Source organism: Hemicordylus capensis, chromosome 7, assembly GCF_027244095.1.
Source record: "Hemicordylus capensis ecotype Gifberg chromosome 7, rHemCap1.1.pri, whole genome shotgun sequence".
NCBI classification, from domain to species: Eukaryota; Metazoa; Chordata; class Lepidosauria; order Squamata; family Cordylidae; genus Hemicordylus; species Hemicordylus capensis.
The window spans coordinates 26,573,347-26,585,353 of record NC_069663.1 but is presented as its reverse complement, the minus strand read 5'-3'; the positions used below and the strand labels follow the sequence as shown (position 1 = coordinate 26,585,353).

General features: G+C 51.5%; 1 protein-coding gene across 2 annotated transcripts in view; it reads left to right on the top strand.

Moving 5' to 3' along the window:
* The window catches only part of LOC128333413 (SPARC-related modular calcium-binding protein 1-like), a 29,350-nt gene that overhangs the window by 8,688 nt on the left and 8,655 nt on the right, over positions 1–12,007 (top strand). For both annotated transcript variants that reach the window (XM_053268908.1, XM_053268907.1), the window contains exons 2-5: positions 8,601–8,805; positions 9,682–9,794; positions 11,001–11,100; positions 11,669–11,719. In XM_053268908.1, coding sequence (XP_053124883.1) covers positions 8,601–8,805; positions 9,682–9,794; positions 11,001–11,100; positions 11,669–11,719 — 469 coding nt within the window. The remainder of the gene's footprint in view (positions 1–8,600; positions 8,806–9,681; positions 9,795–11,000; positions 11,101–11,668; positions 11,720–12,007) is intronic.

The window sequence follows — 12,007 nt, the reverse complement described above, 5'->3', positions numbered from 1 at the left end:
CCGGTTTAAGGTTCTGTTGCAGAAGTCACAACTGCGAGGCCTGTCTGTACACTCAACAAAATGAAGTTGCTTATCATTTTTTCCGAATTGTATCACCACTGTTGGCTACAGGCATGCATGCAAGTGTGGTGGGTGTGTGTGTGTTTGCATGCTTAGATGCACCTTCACGAAAGCACTGCCTGCAAGTTTTTAAAAAAAGCATGTCAGGGAAAAGTTTAGGTAGATGTCTCCCCCCACCCCCCACCTTGCAGTCTAGTTTTCTTCATGCTGGGATACGCTTCACCCCCACCCCTGTGGGGAACATTCAAACATTCACCCCCAGGTGAATCTAAGATTCCTGCCTTGGTGTGAGTTCACACAATTGTGTTTATGTCGGTAACCCAACTGAAATGGTCCTTGATGTTTAAACAATGGCGAGAACAAGGCCCAGGAGTTCTGAATGTGTCTTATTTCCATCTGCGAAATGTTGGAGGGTCTGATCTTGTGGAACCCGCTGAAGGAGGTGGTGGTTCCAAATTCTTGGGCACCAGGCAAGTGCTTGTGTGGGGTGGATCTTTTTCTGGTCAGTCTGCTCCGTCGACGACGCAGCACTCAGATTTTCCTGGCGGTAGCGCCTGCGGTTACAAACGGGGCGCAGGAGCCAACATAAGCTCCGAGGCACTTGGGCTGTGTTGAGCGCCCAGCACCTCCCCTCTGCAGGCTGGCCTGTCAATCATTATCCAGTCGCGTGACGGTAGCAGCCTCTGCACAGCCCTGTTCCGGGACCTCGGCTGGGTGCCAAGATAACTGTTCAGCGGTGATAATGCTGCTTTCCCCCTCTCTGTGACACAGAAAGGCCGCTGGTGCGTTTCAGCGTTGTGTTTGCACATGAGAGAGGATCTGTCAGCTGGACTTTCACCGCTGGGCTTCTCTCAGAAAGCGGATCTTGCTGCTTCACTCATAAATGCAAAGCTTCACACTCGCCCATTTAAGGACAGGCAGCATTGCCAAGTTTTGATTTTGAAAAATGCTCAGCCCCTCGGTTGGCCAGGCGGGCTTTTGCTTTTGTTCCTGTACTAGTGACGTTTAAGAACTGATTTTGTATGAAGCTGCCTTATCCCTTGGACCCTGTATTGTCGACACTGGTTGACAGTGGCTTTGGGGCCTTAGGGTCTTTCCCATCAGCAGCTACCTTTTCCCTTTCCCTTTAAAAGGACCTTTTCCCTTTCCCTTTAAAAGGACGGATATTGAGGATCTAACCTGGGGCCTTTTGTATACTCTACAATGTAATGTCTGCATAAAGCTTACATTTTGCAAGAATGTCTTTCACCAACAGGACAAGCTGCATCTTGGCTTACAGATCCATGGAGGGCACCGTTGACTCAGGAATCATTGTCCCCTCTTCCACCTTGGCTGGTGCTCATGGCTCAGCCTAGGTACCTAGAAACATCCCGCCCGTCCCTGGGGTAGTTTTGCAACAAAATCCCCAAACATTTCCCCTTTCAAAAAGGAATACAGCAATGATCCGTATGCCTTGAGAGTGATCTACTCCCACCAGGGCCAGAGACGGCAGGCCCTTGGACACCAGATGCGAGGGAATACTATTGGGAGGGGGTAGTCGCCCCCTTTCCGCTTGTGGGCTTCCCAGATGTGCCTGGCTGGCCACTGCGTGAAGCAGGCTGGCTGCTGGACTGGATGGGCCTTTGGCCTGACCCTGCAGGGCTTTTCTGATGTTCGAACCATGATTGCACACGTGCATACACATTTTGAAATCTCAGGGTTTGAAGGCACCTGCTGGCTGAACCAGCATTCAGTGGACTGGTTGGTATGTCTGCTGGGCAAATTCCAAAATGGGGCATGCGCGGTGCAGGTGAACAACTGCAAGTGGCTTTTCTCTTTTGCTCTGATGTCTGCCTTATCGGCAAAGCAATCTCAGCAGCTTGTCTCACGGCGTATTCTCTGGTCTACCTGCTGCTGTCTGTGTGTTCTCTCCTTCCCTGCTCTGATCCTGAAAGGGACACAGTCCTTTTAAAAAAAACATAAAAAGTGCTGTGCAAACATCAAATACCGTTGTGACCTCTTATATTCAGTGCCAAAGACTGCTCCGACCTTTCCTCTACATTAACGGCAAAGACGTATGAAAGCCTGTTAACTGGGCACCCAAGATAAGAATTCAACATTTTCCTGAATGATGTTAGTCCATTCCTGACTTTCCCAGGAGAACCACGGATGGCTGACAATCCTTTGAACTGTCTGTACAAATGTTATCTGAGAAGGTCACGCTTCCCACACTTTCCCCAGGATGCCTCTGCCCACCATAGAGAGAAAGGTGAACTTTCTTTCTCGAAGGCAAGAGGATTCTGGGATATCTGCCCACGTCTTGATTGAATGTGCTCCTCCTGTCGAGATGTGTTCTGCTGCACACTCTGTACATGGCCATAGAACAACAGCTGCCAGAGGGTCCGGCTCTCATTTTTGTCATTGGGAACATGGCCAAGATTTTCAGACAAAAACCGTAACGAGTGGGTTGCTGTGACTCTGTCCTCTGGCGTTGACTTAACCATTGGCAGGGGGTGCCACCAGTTGAGGCTCTGGAAAGGATCCTGGGCAAAGAGGCCGTGGGTCGGACGGGATCCAGGACAGCGGAGCGGTGGGAGGTATGTCTCGGGTGTCTGTCTGAGGGACGCCGTGTCCCCACGCCAAGCGGCAATAGGGGAGATGGCGCCTTTTGGACACAGAAGCTACCTGCCTGGGGGGGGCGGGGGTGGTGACATCATGTCTGCACAGCAACGGTGGAGCAAAAAGGCATTCCTTTGATGGAGAGCGGCGATGGGTGGTGAAAAGCCAGTGAAGACGCGTCAGGGACGAGAGGAGGCTGAAGAAGTCTGCGAAGAGCCGGCATGAATAATGGATAGGGTTTGGACAGAATAACCGGGCGGGGTGGGGGGGAGATCCTGGTGTCAAGCCAGGTAAACAGGTTTGCTCCAGGAGAAGATCTCCTCTGTGCGTCTTGATCTGCTGGACGTGCTCTTGACGTTCAGACGCCGGCCAAGCGTCCGAGATCCGTATTTGGTTCTAGTTGACGTCCGATAGATGACGGTTTTCTGGATCAAGCGGGGAATAGTCGTGATCAAGCTGCAGCCGGACCCCTGCCCGTTCCGCAGCACCCCTCTCAAGTGCACTCCGTGGCGTTCACGGCTGGGTCGGTGTCTGTGCCCACGGCCAACCTGTACTGCAAACATACACCCGGTTAAAATCGGTTGGATGTGTCTGGGACAAGCACGCCCTATCCTCATGGGAAATGCACACCCAGATTCAGTCCTCCGCTTCTGAATGAGGTCGGGGGGGGGGGGAATTGTCCTGCCCAGCTGGGGCGTGATGTATGGAGCTCCCCGCCTCCGGCCTGGGTTTTATCTTACACACACTCAAAAATGGAGATTGCAAATGGAGAGTGCACCGCACCTGGCTCCCAGATTAGGATGCAGGCAGTAACGGCTTGTCCTGATGAGCCGGGGCGGGGGTGGGGGGGCGGCTGCAGAAAAAGAGGCCACTTGGGTTGCTCCTCCCTTTCCTGCGCTGCCTGCAGACCGGCCATTCATCAGGTAGAGCTGTGCAAAAGGCCTGAGTAGGAGGCCTCTCCTACCCTAATGTCTATTGTGTGAACTGTCCTTTTGAAGCCTTTCTTAGTGAACTACGGCACGTGCGATGACATCATCTCGGCTGTGTGTGAGAGTGACTCCAAGCAGTAGAACTTGACAAAAGTGTGCCTTTTGCAGCGTTCCAGATAAGCAGAAAGAACATGCATGCTGACCTTCGAAATGTCCCATCGGCAATTTTTATTTTATTTTTATTTATTTATCTATCTATCTGTCATATTTTTATACCGCCTGATAGAGGTATATCTCTAGGCGGTGTACAAAATTTAAAAGATTTAAAAGTTGCCAATTAAAATACAGGACAATAAAAACAATAGAATAAAATTATTAAAGCATGTTTTTAAAATTAATTTGAATTAAAAGCCTGAGAGAACAGGAGGGCCTTGAGGTTCTTCTTGAAAACAAACAGAGATGCTCTTATTTCAGCAAGAAGCTTATTCCAAAGCTTATTATTTGCCTAGAATATTAAATAGTTTTAAAAAACCCCATCCATCTAATTTGGCGCCCCTTAAAGCTTGGCGCCCTAGACACCCACCTAGCTGGTCTGGTTTCCCCCCCTTCCCCCAGCGGCGGCAGCAGCACCCCCTTTTCCAGCCTGCACAGGACTTAAAGCTTTGCTTGCGTCCAGTCGGTGACTCTCCTCTGGGCCATAAATCAAAGGGAGCCACTTTGGGGGTGGGGAGAGGAGAGTGGAAGAAGTGTGGGGGGATCTTTGCCTCCCTCCCACCACTGAACAAACCACCATCTCTCACTGCTTTGGCAAGGCTCCTCCGTCTCTCGGCAGGGGAGCTGGGCTGGTGGCTTGGCAGCTGAGGAGAGGTATCCCCCTCGGGGAACCCAAACAAGCTGCTCTTTGCTGGAGAAACACGGAGCTGAAATGGATGGCTGTTTGCGGGCAGGAAAGGAGAAAACGAGATGCCTGCACAGGTGTGGCGGGAGCAGTGGGGAGAGAGAGAGAGAGACAGACGCTGCAGCTGCGGTCCAAGGCCTGGTTCTTTCCTAGCGCAGTGGGCATCACCAGGGCTTCATTCGAGGCACGATTTAGCTCCACTGCCTCTTTCCAGTGCCGGTGCTAGCCTTGGGTCCCCACTCCCCAGATGCTGCTGGACTACAACTCCCATCATCCCCAGCTGGGAGTTGTAGTCCAACAGCATCTGGGGACCCAAGGCTGAGAACCTCGGTCATAAGGGCAGGTGGGGGGGGGCGCGGGATTCATAAGGGTAGCCATACCAAAGTCCACCAAATCCAGACAACTCTCTTAGCTGGTCATGAAGGCAACCAGCTTCCCCTGTTACTAGTCCCCAGTGCCTTGTGTTCAGAGGTAGACTGCCTCTGTCCATGGAAGCCCCACTGAGCTAACTGCAGCAGCTCACAGCTGTTGACAGGCCTATCTATGCTCCATGGAATTGTCTCATCCCCCTTTTTAAACAAACGGTGTTGATCGACCATGATGCATGTACATCGCTGCATGCACCCGTGCAGTGGTCTACACTGTTTTCAGATGCTTTCCCCTTTAAAAATTAAAAAAAAAGCTGGCAAATGAGAAAATTCACATTTTGGCTTGAAATTTTACTGTTGAAAGTGTGTGCTTCACAAGCTGATGCTCAGAAATGTGGCACTGTCTAAGCAAGGATGAGGAGAGCTGGTCTGGTGGTAGCAAGCATGACTTGTCCCCTTAGCTAAGCAGGATCCGCCCGGGTTTCACATGAATGGGAGACTCGAAGTGTGAGCCCTGGAAGATCTTCCCCTCAGGGGATGGAGCCGCTCTGGGAAGAGCAGAAGGTTCCAAGTTCCCTCCCTGGCAGCATCTCCAGGGACGTTTACACACAGCAAGCTTTACCACAAGTTTACTGGGAGGCTTTACTGTGAACTCCAAGTTGTCCCAAAAAACCAATGCAAATAGTTGGGGTTTTTTTTACCCCGGATATAAATCGGGCTACACTCTTAACACGCAGTGAAAAATCCGAATTGTGTGTTAACTGCTCCTCGATATCTCGCAGGGACTTTGGGGTAAATTGGGCTGATATGTGAAGGCACCCCATCCATTCCGGAGGAGATGTGAGCGAAAGGGCTTTTAAAGCCCCATGTGGAAAATTCCTGGTAGGGCTGAGAGAGAGTCCTGCCTGCAGCCTTGGAGGAGCTGCTGCCAGTCAGTGTAGACAATCCTGAGCTAGATGGACGAAAGGTCTGGCTCAGTAGAAGGCAGCAGCCAGCTTCCTGTGTTCTTGTGATACTGTGGGAGAGAGTTCCCAGCCTATTATGGGGACAAAACTCTAAAGATGCTGCCGTTGATTTGGAAATCCAGCTTGAGGAGACCATTTCTTTTTGGAGATGAATGGTGAGGCAGGCCATTTATCTTCAAGGTAGGAAGTGCAGCTTAAGAGACGAGCCGTTTAGTGGGGGCTGAGGTGCATGGTGCAAAGACGGCTGTGTATTTTGGGGTGCAGGAAATGCTGGAAGGCCGTGAGAATATCGGCTGCAGATCTGCTACCAACATGCATAGAGGGAAGTGTGGAAACCGGCCATCTGTCATGGCCCTGATGCTGTAGTAAGGGAGGAGAAAGTGCCTCTGGGCATACTCAGATTCCCCTCTGAGCAGTTTGGATTATAAGAGGCTTAAGTAAGGGCTCTTAATGAAACCCACAAGCCTCCTGAGTCTCGTCATTAGCTTTGCTGCTTTTCTTTGGGAGAGGGGGCCACAGCTCAGCAGAAGAGCACTTGCTATTCATGTAGATGGTCCCAGGTTCGATCCCAGCATCTGCTGCTAAAGGGATCAGGTAGAGAAGCTGTACAGGCCAAAGGTTTGACTTGGGACAGCTTCATGTGTTTATAGACCATCTCGGTGCTTTTAAAAACCACCCCCTGAGGCAGAAATGCAGCAGGCCCAGCGCTGCCTGGTCCAAAGCTACACCTGTTGCACTTCAGCCTGCCATGCTGAAGTTGAAAAGCACCAGCAAGACAAAAAGTGAGGCATCCACAAAGAACAATTCCTCCCTCCCCTACCAGCGGGGAATGCACAGAGAGTTAAATTTCTCCCCCTTCCCCCCAACTTTTTCAGTGGTTGCGTTTTTAAACACACACAGGCAGTCTCCACACTTGTGCACACACACATACACCCGCCTGCCCGCTTCACAGTTACAAGCCTGTGGTCTGGGCATTCGCCTAGGAAAAAACAACAACCCACCTCTCTGTACATCAAGCAAAATTAGGTCTGAAACTGTGGTTTGCTTTTAATTGGCCGCGCTTTCATCCGTGTTTGTTTACACTGCAATTAGTTAAACCAACTTCTTTCTCTGGCCGCCTCGGAGCCTGCCAAGGTACACATTTGGAAGGGCTCCCCCTACGGGCGGGAGAGAACAGGGCAAGTGAGGGATGGGCAGTGAAGGAAGCGGGCAGGAACGGATGAGTGATGACCGGCAGAGGCCCAGATCACTGGAGCAGCAGGAGAACGTGGGTGCATATGTATCCAGAGTGGCTGAACGTCCCCAATTCACAACACTGTCTTGCAACAGGCTCTCTCTATGCTGCCGGCAGACACACAGCTCTTTCTTCCAAGCTAGGAATCGGTCAAAATGGAACCATCATGACACAGCCGGCAGGTGATTTACTGTGTTTCAGAGACCCATGCCATCATGGCCAATTTGTAGCGGGAAACCATGTCCAGGACACTCTAGAGCAGGGGTTCTTCTCAGCCCTGGGTCTCCAGATGTTACTGGACCACATCTCCCATCATCCCCTGTGGCTAGGGATGATGGGAGTTGTAGTCAACAATATCTGGGGACTCAAGGTTGGGAACTCTAGACGTACTTCATGGGGAGGGAAATGCACTCTGCACCAGCTCAGGAGCACTCTATGTTCCAACAGTGAGTTCTAACATTACAACGCATACTGAGGCTGAACTCTAGTGAGCCGGGAACACAGAGTAAGCCTTCCTCTGCCCTCTCTCTCCACTTTTATTTATTTATTTTAAAAAGCAACAACAACTATTTATATAATGCTTTTCAACAAATGTTTCCAAAGCAGTTTACATAGAGAAACAACAAATAAATAAAGAAGATGGATTCATGTCCCCAAAGGGCTCTAAAAAGAAACGTAAGATATAGACGCCGGCAACAGCCACTGGAGGGATGCTTTGCTGGGGACGGATAGGGCCAGTTGCTGTCCCCCTGCTAAATAAAGAGAAGCCCCACGTTAAAAAGGTGTCTCTCGGCCCAGTTAGCAGGGGTTATTTTAAAAGCACCTATTTCAAATTGCAAGTCAACAGGACATTTTTGTAGTGCCTTGCTATAAAACCCTCCGTGCAGTTATAAGGTTCCTTTTGATGGGACTCCCATGAGGGGCCACCCCGTGAAGATTTGCCCGAGGCCCTCGGTGGCTGGGGCGGGGTGCGGAAAACACATCCCTGATGCCAACCCCGGGGCTGGCAAAGAACCCGTTTCTGTTGGCGAGGAAGGGCATCTAATCGTCACGGCTTTCCCCAAGTGAACTTGGGGAGAATTGCAGCCCCATCCCTGAGTTACAGTAAGTACTGCCTGCATATACCTCATAACCCTGTGGGTTTCCAAATCCTTGTGTGTAAATCTTTGTAGATATATCATGTACAAACAACCACTATGTATATAATTGTGCTTTGGCAACGTACTGTATGCTTTGGTAGTTTGTTGGTTCAATTAAAAAAATCTTGTCCTATTTTAAAAATAAATAAATCTTGTCCTATCTTGGAGATGCTGCTAGGAGGAGACTGCTACGCCTCCTTTGGTGCCCCCCGTCTGTCTCCTTAGAAGGAACCGCTTCTTAGCCGCTGCCGGCCTGGGCCCATGCTTGAAGAAGTCAAGAAACAGATGTGTGCTTCTCTCCCCACATCCCCGCCATAGGCTAATGTAAATGGTTGATAATTGGATGCCGGCCTTCTGTTTGGGACCAGATCCTTTTTCGACACCCCCCCCTCCTCTTGTCTCATTGCAGTTCATCATATCGGAGAGCGACCGGGTGGAGCCGCTCTGCCCCATCCTGGAGTGTCCCCACGAGCTGCGCAGCCGCCCCATCTGTGCCTCCGACGGGAAGCTCTACAAATCGCCCTGCACCTTCCAGCGCGCGCGATGCCGTGAGCCTTCCCTCGAAGTGTGGCCACGTTTCCGCTGCGGTGGAGGCACCCAGCGAGAGCCCAACAGTAGGTAGAGAACTGGCAGGGAGTCTTGCAACTGGGGGGGTGGGGGTGGGCAGGAGAAGGTGGGGCTGGTTGTCTTGCCCAGGATGCTGCCGGTCAGAGCAGGCAAGAGTGCCTCGCCTAGGTAGAGCAAAGGTCTGACTCAGCAGGGCAGGTGCCCGACCATGCTGAGCCGTTGCTTTGCCTAGGTAAAGGTAAAGTGTGCCGTCAAGTCGATTCCGACTCCTGGCGCCCCCAGAGCCCTGTGGTTGTCTTTGGTAGAATGCAGGAGGGGTTGCCCATGGCCTCCTCCCGCGCAGTATGAGATGATGCCTTTCAGCTTCTCTCTATATCGCTGCTGCCCAATATAGTAGCAGCGGGGAACGGGGATTCGAACCGGCAACCTTCTGCTTGTTAGTCAAGCATTTTGCTTTGCATACAGCCAGTTCCATCTCTGGCAGCCTCTTCTGGCAGGGCTGGGAAATGCCTGCCTGAAACCCTGGTGGGCCGCTGCCAGTCAGTGAAGACAATCCCGAGCTAGAGGGACCATAGGCCTGACTCAGTATGTGGCAGCAGCTTCCTGTGTCCCTTCCTCCCCTCGACAATTTCACATTTAATGTCAAATCTAACTTGTCTCCTAGCCACTGCCACCCACGCCTTGGGGCTTATTACTGCCAGGTTTCTCACACTTCGAGGGCAGAACCCGACGTCCAGCCAGGGGGAAATGTCTGGAATGTTCTGGTTCCCGGGTTCATGAGCAGAAGTCACACTCCCTGCTCGGGAATCCTCTGCACAGGGCAGAAGGCTTTAAGTGCTGCGAGAAACGTCCTCTCGTGCCTTTGGCTGGCCCCGCTTCTGATCCTGCATCCTTTACTCACGTCACCATCCTCCCCAATGCAGATACCAACCTCACCCGCTGCCAGGAGGACCGAGCGGCTGCCCTCTCACAGTCCTGGCGTCAGGCCCATGCCACTTATGTCCCAGAATGCAGTGAAGATGGCACCTTTCTGCAGGTATCCCTTTCTACTTTTCTTTGTAGCGTGGGTGCCTCCTCGCCCTCCCATCGTGCACTCCTTGGGCAGCAGGAGGCGTTTTATTCTTCTCCAATCACTTATGGGTATCTCATTAAAAACCACCGAGAGATTCCCAGTTATCAGGAGACTGGGCTAATAACCAGCAATCTGCCCAGCAACGGAATGGTGAGCCAGGGCTTGCTTCCTTCTGCGACTTCTCCAGCAGCCTGCTAAAATGTAACCCCTGATTACTGAACAGAAATATTGTTAATGTTTGTTAAGGGGTCATTCATTTGGATTACCGGATATTTCTGAGAGATCCCTGGAGTCTGTGGGTGGGTGGCTGGATTTGGCTAATGCAGGATGCAAAGGCATGCATTATGATCTAGAAAGAGAGGTTCCCAGGACTCAGGCATGCATGGATCCCAGTAATTTGATGTGACAGCTTTCCTGTCCACCATTCTTTTGTTAGGCCGATTCAGGTAGTTAATAATGTTTCACCAATGGGAGCAAGTCATTCGAAGATAGTCTCTTGACAGTGAAGAGCGCTCTTTGTGTTTTTGAATGAGATACCCATCAGAACCTGGAGAAGGGTTCTAGCTGAGGGAAGAGGCAGAGAGATAACAGAAATAGCATCCAGCACTTTGGAAAAGGCAGAGAGCGAGAGAGTGCTAAGAGTTTCAAAGTGGAGTTAGCAAAAACTGGAGGTGGGCAGCCAACACTGTTTCCTGAGAGATCTTCCACCCTATAGGAATGCCTGTTTGCCGCCACTGAATGTTTGTAAATACGACAGATATTCTAAAGATGCCTTAAGTTTCCAGTGTCTTCTCAGCCAAAGGAAACCTGGTATCACTGCCAGTGGAACTCCTTGCTACTTGAGGAAGTGGAAAGTGCTTAAAGCCAGTTTCTTAATTCTAAGAGTGACAGGCCACAGTCACTTGGCGGTGAGGCACTCTGTACATGTTCAGGAGCACTCATGATTTAATTGCTTCGCGTTTAATTCTTCCAAGGAGGAGCGTGGCCACAGATGGGATGGAGTGATGCTCAGGGGGGCGTGGCTAAAGGAGGAGGGGTGGAGGCTAGAAGACCAACCCCCCTCCCCCATCCCAGTACCTGCAAAATGTATTATTTTTTTCATTCCGCAGATGGTATGAAGGGCAGGTGTGTGGTTTTTGACTGAATTCTCCCCCTTCCTTCCCCACTCAGGTTCAGTGCCATAAGCAAACTGGCTACTGCTGGTGCTCCACACCCGAAGGCAAGCCAATCAGCGGAACATCCATACTCAACAAAACTCCAAATTGTACAGGTAGATGCACCCCCTTCCAGCCCACCTCGACGGTGCTGGGGTGGTCTCGGGTTCGGGCGCCTTACAGGCTGCGCCACACCCCTCTGGCAAAACCGGCAGGTCAAGCGCCCTCCAACAACCTCTGGGGGCCTGAGGTTGGGAACCCCCTGACTTCGACTGACAGCTCACTCCTCCCCGGTCCTGGAACCTCCCCCATACCTGGGCCTGCCACCTCTCTCTCCTCCAATGGGCTCGCTGTGTCCTGTCCATTGTATCCCCCCCTCCTCCTTTGCTCGGAAAAAAAGGTTCCTCATCCTTTTTCGGGCCCTGATCCTGTGCCTTTAACAGCAGCACAGATATTAGGCCCGTGACACTTTTCCCGGTATAAAGATTTAGTGGTGGAGAAAGCTTCACCTGTTAAGTAGCAACCTGACTTGCAGAAATTTAAGATGCAAGAATAGAGGCGGGGGGACTTGGAACCTCCAGTTAGAGCAGGAAGGAGGCAAAGAACAGAACGGCTTTGGGGTGCCCATTTCCTATTAATTCCTTCTACCTTTCTTTGCCGCCCCCCCCCCCGCCCCAATCCCAGGGTCCTACACAGTGAGAACTTCATGGCAAGATCCCAACTCCTCTCGGAGAGGTAAGGCTGCACCCCACCCACTCCTGTCCCCACTACCCCACCCCTCAGGTGCCCATCCCTCTGCAAAATCCTGGCCGGACCATCTGTACCCAGTGGAGCAGTATATGCTAACATTTAGACCCATATATGGCCTTTTGGAGCTGTTGAATCCCCAATGCAGACGAGCAAAGAAAGAAGGGTGCTCCCACCACAGGCAGGTGTGGGTACTGCGCCCCCAATTCTGTTCCTAGTCTCCCCGAGTCCTTTGGGGGGAAAGCAGGCACTGCTAGAGCCAGGACCCCGCTCTGG